Source organism: Schistocerca piceifrons, chromosome 5 (genome assembly GCF_021461385.2).
Source record: "Schistocerca piceifrons isolate TAMUIC-IGC-003096 chromosome 5, iqSchPice1.1, whole genome shotgun sequence".
Lineage (NCBI taxonomy): Eukaryota > Metazoa > Arthropoda > Insecta > Orthoptera > Acrididae > Schistocerca > Schistocerca piceifrons.
Window position 1 is genome coordinate 22,284,094 of NC_060142.1, and position 23,817 is coordinate 22,307,910.

A 23,817-nucleotide genomic window follows, 5' to 3' on the forward strand; every position below is an offset into this window, starting at 1 on the left:
GTTTACATTCTTACAGAACATTTACGAAGGCATTATGTATCCTAAAAACTGGAAATATTTTTGGATGCACAAATAAATACAAATTGCTAGCGAACTAGGTGTTTCGTTGACTGCAATCTTTCAGTTCATTGGTCCACGTCACTTGACAAGTTCATAAAATAGAACAAACTAAGTCCTGAATGGAGAACGCTCTTTTACGTACATAACATAAAATATTACATAAAACATATCTTTTAAATTTGAAATAAATTCCAAAGGTGAGTTAGAACACAGGAAATCCAGAACATGATAACCACCCACCTAACAGCGGGTATGTCCATCTTTGGCACATATAATAGCGGTGATGTGCATCGTAGCATGCAAGCCATGAGGCCTTAATAGGCAGCTGGGGGGATCGGCACCACATCAGAACACACAAGTCACCTAATCCCAGTAAATTCCAAGTTGGGCAGAGGGAAGGGGGGGGGGGGGCAGCATATCACTCGGAACTCTCCAGTGTTCCTCGAACCACTTCATTATATCCCTGGCCTTGTGACAGGGCGCATTATCTAGTTGAAAAACGCCAATGCCGTAGGGAAACATGCTCGTCATGAAGTTGTTACGTGGATTTCAAACAGTGTAGGATACTCCTTGTCTTTTATGGTGCCTCCACTTGATCAAAGAATGCCTGTTATGCCAAGAGCACAATCGAGCCGGCACCAGCTTGTTTCCATCCCGCAGTACAGGTCTCAAAGAGCTGTTTCTTCCAGTGCTGATGGTAACGTGCACATTTCAGTCCTAGTTGTCGATGTCGTGGTGTTAAGACTGCCAGTTGAATGGCTCGTCAGCTGTGGAGGCCCACCGTTAGGAGTAGTTGGTGCACTGTGTGTTCAGGCACGCTTGTACCTTGCTCAGAAATAAAGTCTGATGTCAGTTTCGCCACATTGCACCACCTGTCCTGTTTTACGAATCTCTTCAGCATATGACGTCCGACATCTGTAATGAGGGGTGGTCACCAAACCCCCACGACATCTATAAGTGGTTTCATCGCGGTTCCGGCACGTGTTGAACACAGTCACTCGAGCACTTCTCGAACACCCTACAAATTGTGCAGTTTCCGAAATGCTCGTACTGAGCCTCTGGTCCATCACAACCTGCCCTCAGTCGAAGTCAGATACATCAGACGCCTTCCCAATTGTACACACTGGTAGCACACTCACTGGTACTATATGCACCATGTGTCTCTGACTAGCAGTCATTCCTTGCCACGTGACGCTGATATCACCTGGACGGTTTTATATCGATAGTAGGTTGGTGATCATAATGTTCTGGCTGATCAATGTACACACAGGAAGAAGGACACGAACTGTCAGAGCTATATAAAATAGCTATCGTCTCTACTCAACTTACAGTTAAAGTCTTTTACTGTAAAAGGACCTGGTCATGAGCGAATTCCCTATGGTTGATCACATTAAGGTTGGTACATTTTTCTCAAAAACCATTTGTTCAAAAGAAACCAAATTTGAGGTATAAATAAGTTGTGATATGTTCATCAAAGTGTAGAGATTATGTGGTAGTAGCACTGTTGTTACAGTATAAACCCCCAAAAGAGCTTTCCTTTCCCTTTTTTTTTCTTGTGCTTGTGCCTTTTTCCCGCAGTGACGCAGGGTCGGCATGGTTAATCGGAATTGGCAAGGTTAAATTAAGGGGTGGCCGGATGCCCTTCCTGCCACCACCCCGTACCCCTCGGGACGGAATCAGTGTACCCCAACTGTCTGTGTCTAATTTAATCCGTCGAAAAGTGGAAATGTGTTCAGATGTCTGTGAGCCGTGTAACTGAGGCGGAACGTGGGGACCAGCCCGGTATTCACCTAGGGGGATGTGGAAAACCGCCTAAAAACCGCATCCAGGCTGGCTGGCACACTGGCCTCTGTCGTCAAGCTGCCGGGCAGACTCGATCCGTGGTCGGCACGCTTACCCGAGTCCAGGAAGCAGCGCATTAGCGCTCTCGGCTAACCTGGCATAAACCCCCAAAAGGGCATGTGATCAAAAATTGGCATTTAAAAAAAAAAATATCTATTTCTCAATCCTTTTGTTTTATTGAAACAGTTCTGATACTTTTTAATGGAAGTGGTGACATTAATCTCTGTTAAAAGTTTCATTGATATAAATTGTATTTAAAACTAAAAATCTCGTAATTTGGAAAAATGCATTTAAAGTTTTGACACAATTTTTCAACCTACATACATACTTATAATTGTCCCCACTGCCTGTTTCTGTATGCTCGAGCTTATGTTTGGGGCCTTGTTTTGAGTTCTGGCCTCTTTTGTCATTTATAGGGCACTTTCCTCTGCGTCGCACACCCTCAGCTGGTCAATTGACAGACCCACATTCTTCATGTTCACCGCAGGCTCAATGTGTATCACTGAACACTTTTAGCTTGCTGGATGATCCATCACTGAAACACAATACTTTTAGGAGTTTGAGACCGAAAAGTCCTGTTTTAGGCACTTGTTCCCACATACGGTTACTGAAACTTTGGTTGTGATTTTGAGTTTTCCCATGGATTCATAAAGCAAGCAAGTCTCTGTAGATAGCTTTTATGTGCTACTGACATTGGTAGGGGATGGTTATGTCTACATTCACTAATGCTAGCTCTCTGATATCTACACCATGACTCAGGGCCTTTTGGACAAAGTGAAAAACAGGTATCTTCTGCTACCTTCAATCCTCTTGCTACTGTTAGACAACCTTATTTTGCACATATTTACGATCTTCACGAATAAAATATAACTATGAACACAATAAGATTATCTCCTAAAATCAAGTAATATTTTAGATTACTACTAAGAGTGAAATGAAAACACGATGCTGAACCGATGTTCAGCTGTTGCCTGCGCCTGCACTGTGTTGATCATCTTGCAAAACAGTCTTGAAATAATAAATGAAGACAAAGAACGTGCCTTTGCAGCTGGTATAAACAGCTCAGTTGACATCAGACAGAAAAGGGAGTGACGCTGTTTTCTCATTAATATGCGCCAAACATCCAGAAAACACACATAGACTGGTTGAGAAAGGATTATAGTACAAGTTAACACAACAAAATCGTTATTTCGACGGATTTTCTCCTCGTGTTTCCCTTAACGTGTCCTGAATAATTCAACGAGCGATATATCATTAACCAATTTTAAACTTTCACTAGTCGTACCAAAAAATGACGCGTTTTCGAGCTTATCAATGTGCTGGTGCTTTCGAACAGCATATATTCACAGCGCGACTGTTGTATTATAAAAAAGGCCAAATATGCCTCTTGAACTGTTTGTGATGCGACGCCCCTTGGATCTCGCTGGCGACATTCCTCACGACGCTGCAAAGTTCTGTCTCTTCCGGATCTGCCCCTGGCGCTTTGGAACGCTCTGAGACGTGACAGGGGCGACGCGGCCTGCATCGCGGCGCTACTGACCCTGTCGCGGGCCCAGGGCGGGGCGACGCAGGAGGCGACGGCGACCAGCGGGGCGCGGAAGCGGCGGGCGAGGCCGGCCATGCAGTCCCCGGAGAAGACCTCCACCAGCAGGAGGTCGAACTGAGCGGCCGAGGCGAGCAACCGGCGCACCGCGGGTGCGGCGTAGGCGGCGCGGCAGTAGTCGGCCGTGAGCGACCACAGCTTAGCCCAGTCCCGCACCCCGGACACCAGGGTGGCCTCCTGCACCGGCAGCTGCGCAGGAACCGCGACAACCACAGATACTGTAGCACATTCGACGAACACCACGTTCAGTGACAAAGACAAAATTCATCATGTCATACTGTCATGCAGGATGTAAGACTGGCGCAGAATTGACCCTTTTTTAATGTGCAAAACGGCAGTGCCCACGGTGTAACCTATATGTATCACTTGTTCATAATCAATAATGTTCACAGCTGTGGTAAAAGCCAACTATTGCAATATTGCTACACCGATCAATCAAAACATTATGACGACTGCCCAATGAGACGTCCGATGCAGCCTGGTGGTGGCAACACGGCAGACACGGACGGGATCAACCTAGCAAAAGGGTTGCAAATGAGCAAATCCATTGACATAAGCGACTTTGACAAAGAGAAGATTGTTATTAAGTAGAGCCTGTGAACGAGTATCTCGAAAACGGAGAAGCTGGTCCAATGATCATGTGCTAATGTCGTGAGCATCTATGGAAAGAGGTAGAAGGATAGCGAAACAACCACTAGGCACCAAATGGCTGGACGTCCACTACTCTTCACAGAACATGGTGTTTGGAGGATGGTCTCCTCTGTAAAGTAGGATAGATGGTGATCCGTGACATCTCTGCCGAAACAGCACAAGTGTTTCAGAGCACACTGTTTATCGTACGTTGCTGAACATGGAGCTCCACAGCAGAACTCCCCTACGTGTTCATGCACTAATCAACAACATCGTCAGTTATGATTGCAGTGGGCATGGGACCGTCCATATTCGACCCTCGATCAATGTAAATGTGTCAGCTCTTGAAGTGAATCACATTTTTGCTATACTAGGTCGATGGTCGCCTCCAAAAGCGCTGTCGTCGGGGTGAACGGCTGTTCGAAACACGCAACGCGCCATGGACGCAGGCTGGTGGGACCAGCATTATGATGTAGGAGACATACTCCTGTGCTTGCATGGGACCTGTGGTAGTAATAGAAGACACGCTGATATCTCTAAACGCCGGCCACGTTAGTTTGGGGTGATACTCAGATGTGCTGTGTGATGTGACTGTGTCCCCAGCTCCTCATTTTCATACATGTGTTTTCAAAATGCATCTAACCTGTTTTTGCTAGGTAAACTTCTGCATTGAATCTGGTTCAGGAATCGCATGCCCACTTTCAAGTGCAGTATTTTTTCTTCACCCTGTATATGAAGGGCTTATTTCGAACCATAGCTCCATGGTGGATGTGAGTTAGATGTCCTAGCTGTCTACATAATGAGCCACAATGGCTGGTACGTTGGCTGCTGTAATCGTGTGTGCCGTTTATGCTTAGTACATCCGTCCTCCACGGTCCGGATAGTTTGCTCAATATATGCCATGCCACAGCTACAAGGAATGCAATATAAACCCACCTTACGCACACCAAGATCATCCTTAACAGAACTCAAAAGCGCTCTTATTTTAGGTGGAGCTCGGAAAACACGTTTCACATCGTATTTCCGTAAAATACGACCGATCTTGTTGGAAGTGTTTCCTACGTAAGTTTAAAAGGAGTAGACTTACGTGTTGGCTCAGAATTATCATCAATCACCTGATGTACGGTGGTCGATAGCGCAATGCACGTTCAATCTGTCTATCACTATAACAATTTTGACGAAACGTAACTTCATAATGGGACAGCTCAACTGGCAAAGTCTCAGCGTCAGAAACGACATGTGCCCCGTGTACCAAGGTACGAAGTACCCCTTCACGCTGAGCCGGATGGTGACAACTATTAGTCTGTAAGCACAAGTCGGTGTGAGTACGTTTCCTGTAGACTGCATGTCCCAATGATCCATCATCCTTCCTCCCAACCAACACGTCAAGAAAGGGAAGGCACCATCTTCTTCCACCTCCATCGTAAAACGAATGTTCGGGTGGATCGAGTTCAGATGTTCTAGAAAGGCATTCAAATTCTCCCTACCATGAGGCCAAACAACAAAGGTATTGTCAACATATCTAAATAAACAGGTGGGTTTGAAAGGCGCCGACTCCAATGCACGTTCCTCGAAGTCTTCCATAAACAAATTTGCGATCACAGGAGACAACGGACTACCCATCGCAACTCCATCTGTCTGCTCGTAATACTGGCCACTAAATAAAAAAATAAATGGATGTCAACACATGCCGAAAGAGATTAGTTAATTCAGCACCAAACCTAGTTAACCACAACGAATCAGGCAGAGGAACACGAGTGGAGAGAGAGACCACATCGAAACTCACTACAATATCAGAGTCATTCAACCGCAGTCCCTCCAAGCGACTTAAAAAATTAGCTGAGTTCCTGATATGATGTTCACACCGACCTACTTGTGGACTCAACAGAGAAGCAAGATGCTTGGCTAAATGATATATCGGAGCACCGATGTTACTCACTATAGGATTGAAAGGAACCCCTTCCTTGTGAACCTTCGGAAGGCCATTTAGCCTAGGGGGAACAGCACTATAGGTGTTAAGACTCTTGATAGTGTCCTGCCACAAACCACTTTTCTTCAGGAGCCTGTTGGTCTTTCTCTCAACACTTTTTGTGGGGTCAGTGTCGATTCTGCGATACGCTGAATCAGATAGTAAACGTTGCATCTTTTGCACATAATCCTGTTTATTTAAAACAACGGTGGCATTGCCCTTGTCCGCAGGTAAAATAACAATATCAGGATCAAGTCTCAGAGAGCGTAAAGCAGCCCTCTTTGCCACTGTTACATTACTCTTGGGTAGACGAACCCTAGTCAACACACGGCATGCCTCCCTCCTAACCTCCTCTGCAGCGTCAGGAGGTACTTTGCAAACTGCCTGTTCAATTGAACTAATAAAATCAACTACCGGCAAACTCTTCGAAGTGGGTGCAAATTTAAACCCTTACCAAGCACGGATAAGGTTGCGTCGTCAAAAGATTTCTCTGTGAGATTTACCACAGAACATCGAGATATAACAGTAGACTCCACCGAATGAAAACGTTCAAACTTTTCCAAATGCCGGGCAGTAACGAATTGTATTCCCAGTCAGCTTGAGCCCATGAGGCACCGTCCAACCAATCCCAAGTGAAATCAGACAATCACGACGGTGGAGTACCGATGTACTGAGCATAAACGGCACACATGATTACAGCAGCCAAGTAGATCTGCTGTTGCCGAACATTACTTGCAAACTGGTCACCCCATGTTGAATAATAACATTGAGATATTGGAATGCACGTCCAGCTATAGGGACAGTGTTATTAAGGAGGCAGTTGAGATTAGATTAGCGAGTAACCTCGTTAACAGGGATGGAGGTTTTTGTTTAAACTCTGTTTGGTATCCGGCTCTCTCCCTTGTCAAAAAACAGAGGGACAGAGTCAATGCTACCTCACCTGCGAGTTCGTAGTCTCACTATCGATAGCTCTGACTTTGGTTATCTTTGGTGGCACTTGTGTTCAGTGTGTGTGTTATCTTTCATGCATCAATCCGAGAACCGAGGTTTTAAATTTGCATGTACATCGCCTGTCCGTTGCAGTTTGCCTTGAAAATGGCGGGGTGTTCTCCCGCTGAAATATCAGCGGTCGCTGAAAGTGTTACTTGGCTGAATTCCCGGAAGTTATTTGAAAGTTGTATACGCCAGGAGAAGTTCATGTCTTACATTGTTTTATAACGTCAGTTATGTTTTGTATATTCACTTTAGCTCGGAACTCATCATTTCTGTTTTTATCCATCCAAGTACGTCTAGCCAAATCCCCGAGGAAATTCGTTTCACATTCTTCTGTTCTCTTTTCATCTCTCTTCTTATTAGTCCAGTTTTCCCATCCATAGAGTGGGGCTGGTATGGCCAAACCCTTATAGAAACTCAATAGAGTACCTCTTCTCAGCGTTCTGCTTAAAGTTCTTCAGAAATAGTTAAACAGATCTCACTTTTTTTGTATTTAATTTTTTGTAGTGGTGTTGTGCTCTTCGCTACAGAGACTGGTTTGATGCTACTCTATCCTGTACAAGCTTCTTTATCTCCAAGTAACTACTGCACCCTACATCCTTCTGAATCTGCTGAGTGTATTCGTCTCTTTGTCTCCCTCAACGATTTTTACCCTCCACGCTGCCCTCCAAGACCAAATTGGTGATCCCTTGATGCCTCAGAACGTGTCCTACCAACTGATCCCTTCTTCTAGTCTAGTTGTGCCACATATTCCTATTCTCCTATTCTCCCCAGTATCAATGACTGTCTTCTTAGAACTCTATAGCAAGTTGTTGTTTCTGCTTTCCTTCAATTTTTAGTTCATTATCGGATTTGAAGTCGTTCTTCTTTCTTTTTGCACTTTATATTCACCATATATTCTAATGGCAAATGGTAAAATATCATTTGTTAACATTTCTAAACTACTATGCTGCTTCTTTTCTAGATGATAGAATGAGAGAATATAAGCCAGAATCGGTAATAAATGCAGTTCTTCCATCAATATTTCAGTGGTCATAATCTGTGACATCTGTAAATTATTTAAATTTAATTTTGTCTTCCTAATCTTAATGTTTTATAATGGCATTTTTAGTATTTTTGTAGTCTAATATCTGAACTATATTTTTAGATTGGAACTACGTATAATTTTTTTGTCTGACACCTCTTGCCCAGCTTGGGGAGTGCAGCGACTTGATGTGGCATGCACTAAACAAGCTGCTGGAACTTTTTGACTCACTTTCCAAGAAAATGAGAAACTTATGAAATTTCAGGTAAATATCATGGGAAGTGGTAGAAAATTTGACGAAATGATAGGCAAAAGAGCTGTCATTAGAAGACAGTTTCGAAAAACAGTGAAAATATTCAAAAAACAATGAAAGTACGCGAAAAATAATGAAAATGTGATGAAAATTAACGAAGAAACGCCTAGTCTTATTCAATGACTCTGTTGATGCCTTTTGTTGTGGTTTTCTGATATTCTGGGGAAAACATGCAAAAGCCTGTTTTTTGTATCAAAGAAGAAAAAGAAAACTTTTATACACCTTAAGATGAGACATTCATTTACATGTTTAAAAAATAAAGACTGATGGTTACTTGGAAATGTTTAGTTGAATCATATGTTTGTTATAACATGTGCATAGTGATTTCGATTGCCAGCTCCAGGAATGTGTTTATCGCATTTCTCTTAACATTTCCTTACATAATCTTTTTTTATTTAATGTGTTTTACTCCCTACTTTCAGAGATAGTTAAACTATTCAGATCACAGGTCTCAAACATTACAACCATCATTTTTGAGATGTGTTGATGTGACCTTCCATGTCCTTGGTCATCAGGTACAAGTATTCGCGTTTATTGCTTTTGTGATGATGCACATCGATCTATATCTGATAGCTACAACTGTGATGGCGGCGCCTTGGACTAGTTTAAATACGATGCTATCTACAAAGTACATTATGTTTTCGTTTGTGTCCGTTAGGGGTGGGGATAGCGCGGCCATCTTGGTGTCATGGCATTCCGCCGCTCGATCGGCATCCTGCCGTGCTAGTGAGAGGTTCGTGCTGTACTCCGTTGAGTTACTGTGACAGTTTGAAATATCAGCGTTAATTGAAAATGCCGCGAAGTGTGAAGTGCGTGCTGTAATAAGGTTTCTGACTGCAAAAAACTGTACACCAATAGAAATCTACCGGCAGCTTTGTGAAGTGTATGGGGACAACATAATCACTGAAGGTGGAGTGCGTCAATGGGTCATAAAATTTAAAAATAGCCGAACTAACGTTCACGACGAAGAGCGAAGTGGAAGACCCAGCACAGTGACTGCCGAACTTGTCGAAAAAGTCGATGCCGCGGTCCGTGAAAACCGTAATTTCACAATAACGGAACTCTCTATGAGTTTTCCACAAATTTCACGAAGTTTGTTGCACGAAATCATTACCGAAAAGCTTGGTTACCACAAGTTTTGTGCAAGATGGATACCAAAAATATTGACAGAGATTCACAAAATTCAGCGAATGGCTGCAGCGTTAACGTTTTTGGACGTTTACGAGAAAGATGGCGACTCATTACTCGATCGCATCGTTACTGGTGATGAAACATGGGTTAAGCATGTGAACTGCGAGACAAAATTGCAGTCAATGCAGTGGGGCACACAAATTCCCCCCAAAAACCCAAGAAATGCATGCAGACAATGTCAGCAAGGAAGGTGATGGCGACTGTCTTTTGGGACAGAAAAGGTGTGATTTTTGTGGATTTCCTGGAAAGAGGCACTACAATAAACTCTCAAAGGTATTGCCAAACTCTGCACAACCTCAGAAGAGCAATACAAAACAAGCGCAGGGGAAACTTGGGCTCAAAGATCTTGCTAATTCACGACAACGCCCGGGCCCACACGGCAAATGCCACTCGTGAAGTTCTCGAATCTTTTAAGTGGGAGTTCTTTCCTCATCCGCTGTACAGTCCCGACCTGGCACCGAGCGACTTCCACTTATTCCCAGCAATGAAGAAGCGGTTGGCTATGCAGCGTTTTGATGACGACGCACAGCTTCAAGAAGAGGTAACCACGTGGTTGAAGGCGCAGGCGGCCGAATTTTACGACGAAGGAATTTCCAAGCTCGTCCATCGCTACGATAAGTGCCTTCATTTAAATGGCAACTATGTAGAAAAGTAGTATTTAAGTGTGGCTTTCATCTGTTTATAATTAAAAAAAATTCCAATACTTTATTTATTTTTAATTCCAAAACGTAATGTACTTTGTGAATAGCCCTCATATGTGTGGTAGAACTGAAGGACCAATGTATAAAAATGATTTCAGTCGTGAATGAGGCATTGGTGCCAGAAGATGTGTGAGATTTCAGTTTGGTGAAGGAAACGTACATTGGTGACGTCATCTTATTAGGTACATGATGAGGAGATGGACTTGGGACATTCACTGTGTGTTAAGAGATAAAGGAGTAGCAATAGAATGGAATTTCATGCACGCTAGCGGTAAAATCTCAACTAGAGTAATGAGTATAGCAGATAGTTTTGTGGGGAGGCAAGGTTAGTTATAAAAAAATAAAGAATAGAGATTGGAGGAAGTAGCTGACTGGAAGTGAATACAAGTGGAGCTTGTTTGGGAATCCTGAATGGCACTCATGCTTGTTGGCATTCATATCTCCAGAGATATAAAAGAGGACACTGATGCCTGTTACATCATTAGTAAGGAAAGTAGTGTAGATGCCAGAATTGACCATCCAGAGAGATATTTGAATGGACAGGGAAGTTGGTGACTCTCATGAAAAGGGGTTTTCAAGATCTTTTTCGATGTGTGTGGGGACGATGAACTAAACAACCTATTTCATGACTGTAGGTAGGCTAATGGTCGGTAGGCAAATGTTGAATGTGAGATTTGTTAGGCTTTGGAAAGAGATGTATTATGTGAAGTAAACCACAACATACTCTTCGATTTATAAATTTTTTTATATGATCCAGTACATTTTCCCATATGATTAAATGGTCTTTGCTCCACTGGACATGTTTCAGTATATTAAATCACAGTATATAATATTCCTTTCAAGACAAACTATTGAGAGTTAGGCCGCCTTATGACTTTCATGGGCAACATATAACTTTTCTCTTTCTTTGTCTCTGAACATAGTATGCATACTAGTTGATAGTAACTGCAGAACACTTATGAGGAGACCACCAATTTCCTTTGTTCTTATAGGATATGAAATTCATTTCTCAGGATGACTTCAAGAGCAATAAGATGTAGTTCTCAAAAAGACTGGGAAAGATGTACACTGAAATTTCTCAAGAGCTGTTAGGAAGAAAAATTTTGTGTTTGAGTTAGATTTTTAGTTTTATTTTATTTCAGTAATATTATCAGAGTCACATGTCATGTAAATAAATTTTCCTTTTTAGTTAGTATTTGTATGAAAAAGTGTATTTTCTTCATACAATTTGGAAGAATGATGGGAAACACCAAATAAAAGAACCTTACATTTAGAGTATAAATGTGACATTCAAAAGTGAATAGCTAAATGAGAATATTGAGTAGCGTATGTTCCCTTGGAAGTCACATTTCCTCTACTTTTGTATAAGCTTTCTTTTATTCACAATTAACAGAAGATTTAAGAACAGTAATCAAACTCCAACAAAGATGGCTCATGAATTCCAAATGATGAGCTAGTAATGTATAATGAAATAAAATAATAACATAACTGATATGTCTTGTTATGTAAATTATTTGTGCTTTCCATATAAGATGAATCTCATTTTCGTACTAGATTCTGATCTGCTATGTGTAATAGTTTCGTTTTCTAATGAGACATGAGAAAATCTATTTTTAAATTATGGTACAATATTTGTGAATTTTCATTTGTATTATATAATATAAATGTCGAATTTTAATGAAAATTTCAAAAACTTCCTGTAACGAAAATCTAAAAATTATGAGGCTTGAAAGCTTTATACTTAATTTTTTTATTGAAATATTTTATTCCACTGAAATAAATGAACTACAGTATTGCAAAAATGTTAACGTAAGACTTGATCACAGTCAATACATACTTGAAATTATATGCAATAAGCAAATATATATTTATTTAAAGGAATAAAAAGTGATGATACCACAGCATATTTCGTCTCCACAGCTATATAATTTTGTTAGGGACAATTTGGCTGAATAGACTGAAACATTTTGTTCTTAACTGCATGTGGAAAACCTCAAAGTCGATAATTTCCAGTGTTTTTGGTAACTGCATCATATTACTTAGCACTGTAGCAGTGCATACAGCGAGATACTTATGTGGTAGAAGGGGGAAGGGAAATAGAACGGTAGTGTCGGGGCCCACTGCAGGTTAGGGGAAGTGTGGTTCAACAGCTGAAACTTATGCATGAATGCACATCTCTCCTAACTTTTAAGTTACAGCTAGCAGGTGCACATACAATAGTATTAACGTGTAATGTCAGTGCCATGAGAAGTCGATAAAATATAGTTTATAGCTAAGAGCTCTGAAACAGAAATACATGCATAAAGAAAGGATCAACCAAAGGTTGACAAGATCTGCCAGGCACTACCAGAAGCAAATCTCACAAAACAAGAAAGGGGTAAAAATTTAGTATAGCAGACAATATCACTTATTACAGCACTGACAGCTTAAAATAAAAAACATGTGTCATGTCGAAGTTGCGTAAGTTCTGTAATACGTTCTTCAGGAATATTATATAAAAATTAAATTTTCCTTCTCCTTCATCTTTCTGAAGCAGTGAAGCCTCGGTTTACACTCATACAATTAGCTACATTTTCACCCTTTCTCTTTACTGTGTTTATGGGTGACTGGAGTAGCTAGTGGTTCCTGTGACTCTCCATAACAGTATTTTTAATGAGATTTCGTCTTCCTGGTCTGTCTCTCCTGACAAAAATTTAATGGCATTGCATACAATCATACGTGCCTGATTGTGAAGAACTTGCCCTGACCCTACAGTGCACTAAGGCTGCAATGGCATGCTTCGTAGTAAAGAGAGAGTAACGAGAATGCTCGAAGTGTTCAGGTCAGTAGGCCAGACTCAACTGATGTAGCCACAGGATGGAATCGTCCCTTACTCACGACGGGAAAGCGTTTCTGTACTAGTGTCACATCATTTTGCCCGATCTGTGCAAAGTGGGACAGTCTAGCAGGCCACCCTGCTAGAGAGAGTGTGTCAAAGGCAAAGACGGTCCACACAACGAAATTTTGAAGTCACAGTAGTCGGCCTGCCTCCCATACATCACGAATGCTCGGCTCCATGCAGGGCCCACAAGAAATCAATATGCAATTGACAAGGTACCCGCTAAAGGCGTTTGATAGATGCTACCGATATCTTGCATGCATTGAAATGTATAGTCATGAATTATTAAATTCGGCTGAAATACAATGATCAGCTGGAAAATTATGACCACCTACCTAACAGTCAGAATGTCCACCTTTGGAACAGATAGCAGGAGTTTTCAGTACACTCTGTGTTTAGACACAATTGTACCCAACAGTGCATTAAATTCTGATATTCGTTCCGCCACAGTTAAATGGGTCTCCTGTTTTACCAGTCTGACCAGCCTAAGACGTCCATCATCTGTAATGAGAGGTGGTTGCCCAACCGTGCGACGTCTATACATAGTTTCACTTTGCTTTCACCATGTGTTGAAGATACTCACCACAGCTCTTCTCGAACACACGAAGTCATAATGTTCTGGCTGATCAGCTTCGCGCCAGAAATCTGACCCATAGTGTCACATGCTGTGACGTATGCGCCATGGCTTACTTTTCACGCGACTCGCGTGCAGACAACTTACGTAAGGCGGTGGAACGTGGCCTTGGTAGTCGCCGCGATTGAGGCTGATGTCGGTGTAATTAGGCGGCGGCGGCTGCTGGGGGAAATGTGAGATGACGGTGAGCTGGTGACCCCTGGCGGCCAGCGAGTGCAACAGCGGCTGCTTCAGCCGAAAGTGACTGACTGCGCGTAGCGGCAGAGCCACTAAGATGCGCGCTCCCTCTACCGGCGCGCCCGCAGGGCACAGTAGCAGGACCAGCGCCAGGCGCAGTAAGGTGGGGCTGAGAGGAGCCAGCGACATCTGTAACAAGTGGCGGCGCCTGTAGTACCAGCCACCCGACTGTAAGCAAGTTTTATCGGTACTGAGCAGACATACACTATTTGCAAGTTCCTTTTAGCGCACAACAAGACTCCGACGCATTGAGCAGACTGCTTACTCTCGCTTCCTCCATCTTGCTGCTGCTTGCTGCAGAGAACTGAACGTTTGTATACAAAGTTATTAGTATGTATCTCTGTGATATCAAAAGACGATAGTTTGAAATGTGTGAGACGTACAGAAAAATATCACATGTCACTAAAGAGAGCATCTCTCTGAGTTTAAATCCATTGTATGCTCCAGGGCGGAAATCTACATCTACATACCTTCTCCGCAAGCCACCGTACTGTGCTTGGCAGAGGGTTCTCTTTCCCATTACTATCATTTCCTTCCCCATTCCACCAGCAGATACTTTCTCATGTTTTCTTGGCGAAATGGCAGCAGTAGAATCGTTCTACAGTCAGCTTCAAATGATGGATCCCTAAACTTTCTCAATAGCATTCCTCGAAAAGAGCATTGATTTGCCTCCCATTCGAGTTCGCCAAGCGCGTCCATAACACTTATTTGTCGTTTAAACCGTCCAGTAACCAAACAAGCACCCCGCCTTTGAACTGCTGCGATGTCTTCCTTCAGTCCAACCTGGTATGGTCCCAAATACTCTATCAATAATCAAGAATAGGTCGTACTAGCGTCCTGTATGCAGTTTCATTTTCACATGAACCACACTTTTAAGAAATTCTTCCAATAAACCGAAGTGGACCATTCGCCCTTCCTACCACAATCAAAGGAAAAACAACATTAATAACAGATAATTATGTTCTAGCACCTGGATGGTTGAACTGGAAGAATATTAATCATTTGTACCTTTATCCAAAACCTTTAGATCAACCAAAATATCGAGCATTTGAAAAAAGATGTGAAAGAATTGAAGACAACTGCAAAAAAAAAACTGATACTTTTATGAAAATAATGATGAAATTATGCCACTGGAAGAATGTGAAGGTAATTCAGTAGTAGTATTTGACGATTTAGTTCTTGAAAATCAAGATGTAGTTAGAGAATACACTAGTGGCCATTAAAATTATTACACCACAAATATGACGAGCTACCGACGCGAAATTTAACCAACAGGAAGAAAATCCTGTGATATGCAAATGATTAGCTTTTCAGAGCATTCACACAAAGTTGGCCCCAGTGACGACACGCACAACGTGCTGACATGAGGAAAGTGTCCAACCGATTTCTCATACACAAACAGCAGTTGACCAGCGTTGCCTGGTGAAACGATGTTGTCATGCCTTGTGTAAGGAGGAGAAATGCGTACCATCACGTTTCCGACTTCGATAAAGGTCGGATTGTAGCTTATTCGCATTGCGGTTTATCGTATCGCGACACTGCTGCTCGCGTTGGTCGAGATCCAATGACTGTTAGCAGAATATGGAACCGTTGGGTTCAGGAGGGTAATACGGAGCGCCGTGCTGGATCCCAACGGCCTCGTACCACTAGCAAAATGGCTCTGAGCACTATGGGACTTAACATCTGTGGTCATCAGTCCCCTAGAACTTAGAACTACTTAAACCTAACTAACCTAAGGACATCACACACATCCATGCCCGAGGCAGGATTCGAACCTGCCACAGTAGCAGTCGCGCAGGTACCACTAGCAGTCGAGATGACAGGCATCTTATCCACGTGGCTGTAACAGATCGTGCAGCCACGTCTCTTTCCCTGAGTCAACAGATGGGGACGTTTCCAAGACAACAACCACCCGCATGAACAGTTTGACTACGTTTGCAGCAGCATGGACTATCAGCTCGGAGACAATGGGTGCAGTTACCCTTGATGCTGCATCACATACAGGAGCACCTGCGATGGTGTACTCAAGAGTGAACCTGGGTGCACGAATGGCAAAACGTCATTTTTAGGATGAATCCAGGTTCTGTCTACAGCATCATGATGGTCGCATCCCTGTTTGGCGACATCGCGGTGAACGCACATTGGAGTGTGTATTCGTCATCACCATACTGTCGTATTACCCGGCGTGATGGTATAGGGTGCCACTGGTTACACGTCTCGGTCACCTCTTGTTGGCATTGACGGCACTTTGAACAGTGGACGTTACATTTCAGATTTATTACGACCCGTGGCTCTACCCTTCATTCGATCCCTGGGAAACCCTATATTTCAGCGGGATAATGCCCGACCGCATGTTGCAGATCCTGTACGGGCCTTTCTGGATACAGAAAATGTTAGACTGCTGCCCTGGCCAGCACATTCGGTGGTGTCACCGCCAGACACCGCACTTGCTAGGTGGTAGCCTTTAAATCGGCCGCGGTCCGTTAGTATACGTTGGACCCACGTGTCGCCACCATCAGTGATTGCAGACCGAGCGCCGCCACACGGAAGGTCTAGAGAGACTCCCTAGCACTCGCCCCAGTTGAACAGCCGACTTTGCTAGCGATGGTTCACTGACTACATACGCCCTCATTTGCAGAGACGATAGTTTAGCACAGCCTTCAGCTACGTCATTTGCTACGACCTAGCAAGGCGCCATATTCAGTTTCTATTCTGGACAGATAATATTGTGAATCATGTACCGTCAAGAGCGACGTTCCTCATCAATGGATTAAAGTATCAAACTAATTACGTCCGCTTTCTGAATTCTAATTCCTTGTCATTTTCCAGACCTCACGTCAGTATAGTTCTTACCTCCTCATGCCATCCTGCGTGATCTAAAACGCGTGCATTTCGGCCTCCATTCGTAACACGGTGTTGGCTCTTCTGGCAACACAACACATTCTCCAGATTTCTCACCAATTGGAAACGTGTGGTCAATGGTGGCCGAGCAACTGGCTCGTCACAAACGCCAATCACTACTCTTGATGAACTGTGGAATCGTTTTGAAGCTGCATGGGCAGCTGTACCTGTACACGCCATCAAAACTCTGTTTGATTCAATGCCCAGGAGTATCAAGGCCGTTATTACGGACAGAGGTGGTTGTTCTGGGTACTGATTTCTCAGGATCTATGCACCCAAATTGCGTGAAAATGTAGTCACATGTCAGTTCTCGTATAATATATTTGTCCAATGAATACCCATTTCCCATCTGCATTTCTTCTTGGTGTAGCAATGTTAATGGCCAATAGTGTATTTTACTACAGGAAGACATAAAAGAAAAGTTTTATTTAGGTCAAACATACTCAAACATACCAAAACAATTAGTCAGAGCTACACTTAATTTTTTGAATATTTTCAAACAAGATTACACAAATTTAAACCATATTTATCATAAGTTTGATGATTTTAACAGAAATGTGTACGAAATATTGGAAAGATCACTTTAGATTTTTATGAGAGACTTGATTAGAAAACAGAATGAAGATAGGTTCAGAAATAGAACACAGAGTTTCATAATGCAAAAAATGTTTTTTTAATAGAATAAAATTTCACTCTGCACAGAGTTCTAGTATCAGTCTGGCACACAATTTTAATCTGCCAGGATGTTTAGTTAATGTTTTTTTCATTTCTGATAAATGTCTGTCAAACATGATCCAGAAGTTGTTAAAAAAAGCTATACAAAACAGAAGAGTAAAAGAACAATTACAAGAAAAGTTTAAAAATGGGAAAAACACAATGATCAAATCATGAAAAATATACAAAAGAAGGTCAACCACTTATTGTTGCAATGAATTAGTAAAACAGTTAATTGTAGGATTTGGTGATAATGCCTTAAAAGCGATTGAAGAAAATAGAGAAATTGAAAAAGAAATGGTTCCTTTTTCTCACTATTAGTTAGAAGAATTTAATGATGTAACAGCAACCAAACAATATGAAATTCCACAGCGTAACTATGCTTTAAGTGAATCAAAGTCAAGATTAATTAAGTAAGTATGGAGAATAGAGAACAAAAGGATAAAAAAATTGAAAGAGAAAGAATGCTAAAATATATTAACCATTGTGAAAATGTTTTTGGATTGAGACACACTAATTTTAAATTCAGTGGTAAATTACAAGTAAAATTTGATGGAGATTAATTAACTATTGTCGATGGGACATATGACGATATAGATGGATTAATGAATCTTTTAACTAAAAGACGAATAACCATGAAAGACATGAATACACTATTTCCTGGTTGTGATTTATTCAATTCTGCAGATATATAATCCATTTGGGAGCATTATATTCTGGTAATAATCTAAATAAAATAAAATGGAATAGAGGAAGTAAATATAAATATATGATAAAAGAAATTATTGATAACTTTTTCCAGCAATGAGAGAAAATAATTAGATTATTCACTACAAACTAAGGAAGAAACAATTGGTGAAGGTTTAATAAAGAAATATACATAAAAACCGAGATTTCTGTCAATTAATTGATAGGTAATCGGTAATTCATGGATAAGATAAGCCAGAAACAAAAATTATCGCAATGAAAAAGTTGGAAAACGCAAATGTTGACAAATTAAATATAGTTATCTTGTCATCACCAATCCAAAAGGAATTCTGTAATTGTTCAGAACTTTGAATAATCTTCCACACAGCTTTTGGAAAAGTGAAAAACGTTGTGATGGTTTAGTCAAATGGGTTGTAAATAATTTACCGATGTCAGAGATGCATCTATCAGGATATTAGTTCTGTGGGCCTTTTACTAAGCTAGAAGGAAGGCTAGCATGTGGTGATCCAGGAATAAGTAAGTTAGATGAAGAATGTAGAAAAAACAATGTAGAGATAATGAAAATTTACGAAAAAGACACAAAGCATAGAAAGAATTTCAGTTAGCTGCAAAAGAAAGAATGTATGCAAGTGATGCTTCATTTGTAGAAAACTTAGTGGCAGTTGCAGTTAGGGCAATAATGTATGGAAAGAGAAAATTAGGTATGGTATTAGGTGCGGATGATAATGGTTGGGAAGTGTAAATAAATTAGTCCTTAAAAATCTTTAATCTATATTAATAAATAACTTTACAATTTATTATTCCTTGCCTTCTAGTGGCGAAATTAAAGCAAATGGAATTAAAATTAAAGCCAATAAGGATCAAGTACACAGGACTGATCAATTTTTTACCAGATACTAATCCATGGAATAGAAGGAGTTGTCCAAAAGATATGATTTTAAGCTAGATTTAAAACTTGATCTGCTACCTACCAGACATTTTATGTTGTTGGGCAAATGATCAAAGATTTTCGTTGCTGAATTGTTTACTCCTTTTTGAGCAACTGACAGCTTCAGTGATGGACAGTAAACGTCATTTTTCCCACTAGTGTTATATGTATGAACATCACTGTTCATCGCAAACTGAGATGGATTATTTATAACGAATCTTATTAGTGCTCCTTGAATAGGTGCCTACATGACGTCCTTAGGTCAACAACACTAATTACTCTGACTTCTCTCTTTTATGCAATAAATACTTTATGTCTGAGTGGTGAGTTACCCCAGAAAACTATTCCATAAGACATTACTGGGTGGAAATATGCAAAGTATGTTAGGAGGCTGATCTGTTTATTACCAAGACTACCGATTATATGACGAGCGAAAGAAGCTGAACTTAATTGTTTGAGAAACTCAGTAATATGGTTTATCCAGTTCAAGTTGTCATCAATGTGACCACCCAAAAATTTGTAGATATCTACCCTGTTAACTGAGCCCCATTTGTGAGCTACATCAATTATCAGTGTGACTCTATTCGGTGTACAGAACTAGCTATAGTGAGTTTTTTCAAAATTAAGGGAGAGTCCATTTTCTGAGAACAACTTAATAATTCTTTGGAAGACATCCTTAACAATATCTTCAGCTGCTTTTTCTGGAATGGGATTTATTTTAACACTCACATCATCTGCAAAAAGTACTAGTTCTGCTTGCTGAACGTTAAATAAGATGTCATTCACATGAATAAGGAACAGCAGAGGACCCAAAATCGAACCCTGTGGGACTCCCTTTGTCATAACTCACTGTTCACTAGAATTTACCACCCTCCAAACATTATTTGTATTATTCAACACAACTTTTTGCTTTCTGTTTGTTAAGTATGATTCAAACCAGCTGTGCGTATAGCCTTCAATTCCATAAAACGTGAGTTTTTCTAAGAGTGTAACATGATCCACACAGTCAAAAGTCTTGGAAAGATCACAGAAAATACGAACTGGCGATGATTTGTTATTTAGGGCTTGTACTATTTGACAGGTAAATGTGAAGATAGCATTCTCAGTGAAGGATCCGAACTGTGACATGCTGAGTAAATTATTTTCACTTAAATGTGAGACTACTCTTGAATACATACCTTTTTCGAATATTTTAGAAAATGAAGTCAGTGACTAGATTGGTCTATAATTATTTAAGTCACTCTTGTCCCCTTTCTTAGAAAGAGGTTTAACAATGGTGTATTTCAATCTGTCTGGCACAATTCCCTGTGCCAGCGAATCATTACATATATTACTAAGGACTCCTCTTATTAAGTTAGAACAACACTTCAAATTCTGTTAGAGACTCCATCAACACCAAATGAGCTCTTGTTTTTTAGTATATTTATAATTCCCTTAATTTCAGTGGTGGATGTTGTTGCTATTTCTAAAGACCTAAAGTCCTGGGGAATGACATTTTAACATATTTTTTTGCTTCATTGACTGAACCCTTTCATCCTATTTTTGCTACTACATTCGGAAAGTGATTGTTAAAAATACTTGTAACTTGTGATTGATCACTCACGACATCATCATTTCGCTTTATTTCTATGGTATGCTGTGCACTGTCAGGCTGCTCTATCTCGCATTTCACAATATTGCATATAGTTTTAATCTTGTTATCTGCATTATTAATTTCTGTCAGGACACATAAACTTCTCGACTTCTTAATGACTTTCCTTAAAATATTACTGTATCTTTTGTAGCAAGCAAGTAATGTCGGATCCTGACTTATTCTGGTCTGTACATATATTTCCCTCCTTCTCTTACTCTGTGTCTTAATTCCCTAGTAATCCATGGCTTACTTGACATTGTAATGCCTTTCTTGGATAACATTTCAAGAAAGCAACTCTCAAATATTGAGACAAATTTAGGGTGGAATAAATTAAATTTGGCATCAGCATCATTTTCTGGTGTACTTCATCCCATACTACCTCTTCTAGGCTGCTCTTAAGACTCTGTATCCTGGTTCGCATCAATAAGCCTCCCAGCCTTGTATGAATCTGCCTCAAGCCTGTAGGGTGCTATATGTGTTATTTCCATTAACCATCATGATCAGATCACCCATTAACAACTGGATACACATTAACAGTTTCTGCATGAGCACTGTCTACGAAAATGTTATCGATAAATAACCTACTATCCTGCTGCACATGAGTTGGAAAATTGACTACAGATACTAGATTGAAACAACCAAACAAAGATTCTAGCTTACTTTCCATATCTGTATATTTTAGGAAATCTAAATTAAAATCACCACAAACCACTAACTGCTTCCTTTTGTCTGACAGGAAGCTCAATATTGCCTCTAGATTTTTCATGAATAGCTGAAAGTTACCTTGAGGGGATCTGTAGATCGTTAAATTACTATAGAAGTATATTGGACTAGAAACTCACAAGCACATGCTTCAAGGACCTGACCTACACAAAAACTATTTGTTTCAAGTGTCCAGTTTTTATATAAGTAGCAACTCCTCCTTTTTCCATGTTGACTCTGCATGAATAAGATGCTAATCTAGAATCACTTAAATTTAACTTCTCCATCCCTGCAGTAACATAGTGTTCAGAGACACACAAAATAGCTATACCTTCACAATTTACCCCATTTTCTAAGCATACAAGAAGCTCATCTATCTTATTTTTCAATTCTCTAATGTTCTAATGAAACACACAAATTTTATTTCTTTGGATATTGCTACAGACATTATGGCACTGTTCTTTTTAATCTCTTTCAATACTCTCTGTCTATAACATGACCCTAACCAAAAAAACGTTACCTCTGACTCCAGTAATCACAGGTATTTTGTCTTATGTGCATGTGGCCCTTCTTACATTTTCTGCAAGAAGCGCAACTAATCTATCCTGCCCCCCCCCCCCCCCCCCCATTCAGGTGCGGGCCATGACTAGAGTAACGCCACTTCCCAATTGCATCAACAGCCACAGCACAGATACGAGATTTAGTTTCTGCCAACAGTAACACCCCCCTCCCCCCAGTTCTCTGTTAACATGGTTGACAGCTGTATTAACTCAAGGCTGGTCATGGCGCTGCAAAACATCCAGAAACCTCACACGAGTGTGAGCTGTTGCTGCTCCTATTACATGCAGGTAATACCTAATACTACACTCTGAAGTGCTAGCCAGGCTGTTCCCTGCTCCTCCTACTATAAGTGTGGTGTCACCGCCAGACACCACACTTGCTAGGTGGTAGTTTAAATCGGCCGCGGTCCATGTAGTACATGTCGGACCCGCGTGTCGCCACTGTGATCGCAGACCTAGCGCCACCACCAAGGCAGGTCTCGTGATACGAGAGTGGACTCGACCCCAGTTGTACGAGAGCCTAGCTACCGACCAGTTGTACGCGAACCTAGCTATCGCCCAGTTGTATGAAGCCTTTCTCTCTCATTAGCCGAGAGACAGAATAGCCATCAGCTAAGTTCATGGCAACGAACTAGTAAGGCGCCAGTTGTATCAGTGACTATAGCTTACGAGTATTCAAGAGAGATGTATTCCACGAACTAAATAAAAGATAAGTAAAAAGCATCTAAATACTTTTCTTCTTATTCATTCATAAGTTTTTATGTTCCAGACTTCACGCCCGTATGCTTATTGCTGTGCGTGCACTATCGGCTACAGCGTTAGTTTAGCGTGCCTTTCTTTTGGCTACTACCGTGTGGCGTAACAGTCTTGTTACGTCACTACAATAAGAACATGGTCCTCGCCATCAAAATCTCTGCTCAAGACCCCTAGGTTATCTTTAACCTGGTTAAGCTTACCACTGGGATTCACAATGCTTGTGACGTGGTACTCGACTCCTAGCCTATCCCATAGGAACTGGCCTACACCTCTCCCATGAATGGTACCTGACAGCAGAACTCTTTTTTTTCTGCTTGCTAGCATTACAATTGTTACTACGAGTCTGCTGCACCCTAGTTTGCTCAAAAACTGTTTGAGGCTCTTCTACTTCAGGTCACAAAACAAATTGATTGCTTACTGGAATCTGGAAAGTGATTTCTGGGGTTTTCGTCTTCTGACTACGACTTGTTACCTGTTCCAAGCTCTCACTGTCTCTTTCCCCATTCAACTTGTCTGATTCTAAGTATGCCATTTCTAGTTCAGCCTGGAGGGCACATGTCTTTTTTCCCTGTTTTACGATTTTCTTGTCATGGGTACATAACCTCCAACTCCATTGACAGACCTCATCTGGCACTATAACAGCTACCCTGCTATAATCACCCCAGTGAAACACCAATCCACAATCCTGACATTTCACTCCCATGCTCACTAATTTACGATAACATCCACATTTGTCACACATGATGGCGGATTAAACAATACAAATACACTACAAATAATTCCACTGTACCAGTTAATAATTAGTACAAAGTAACTTAGCTTCTGGTGAGATGAGCAGAG

At 41.1% G+C, this 23,817-nt stretch overlaps 1 protein-coding gene across 1 annotated transcript in view; it reads right to left on the reverse strand.

Moving 5' to 3' along the window:
- The window catches only part of LOC124798603 (UDP-glucosyltransferase 2-like), a 109,062-nt gene that overhangs the window by 64,541 nt on the left and 20,704 nt on the right, over positions 1-23,817 (reverse strand). Inside the window, exons 2-3 of the mRNA XM_047262076.1 lie at positions 13,926-14,204; positions 3,443-3,694 (exon numbers count right to left, since the gene is read on the reverse strand). Of these exons, the coding sequence (XP_047118032.1) occupies positions 3,443-3,694; positions 13,926-14,204 (531 nt within the window). The remainder of the gene's footprint in view (positions 1-3,442; positions 3,695-13,925; positions 14,205-23,817) is intronic.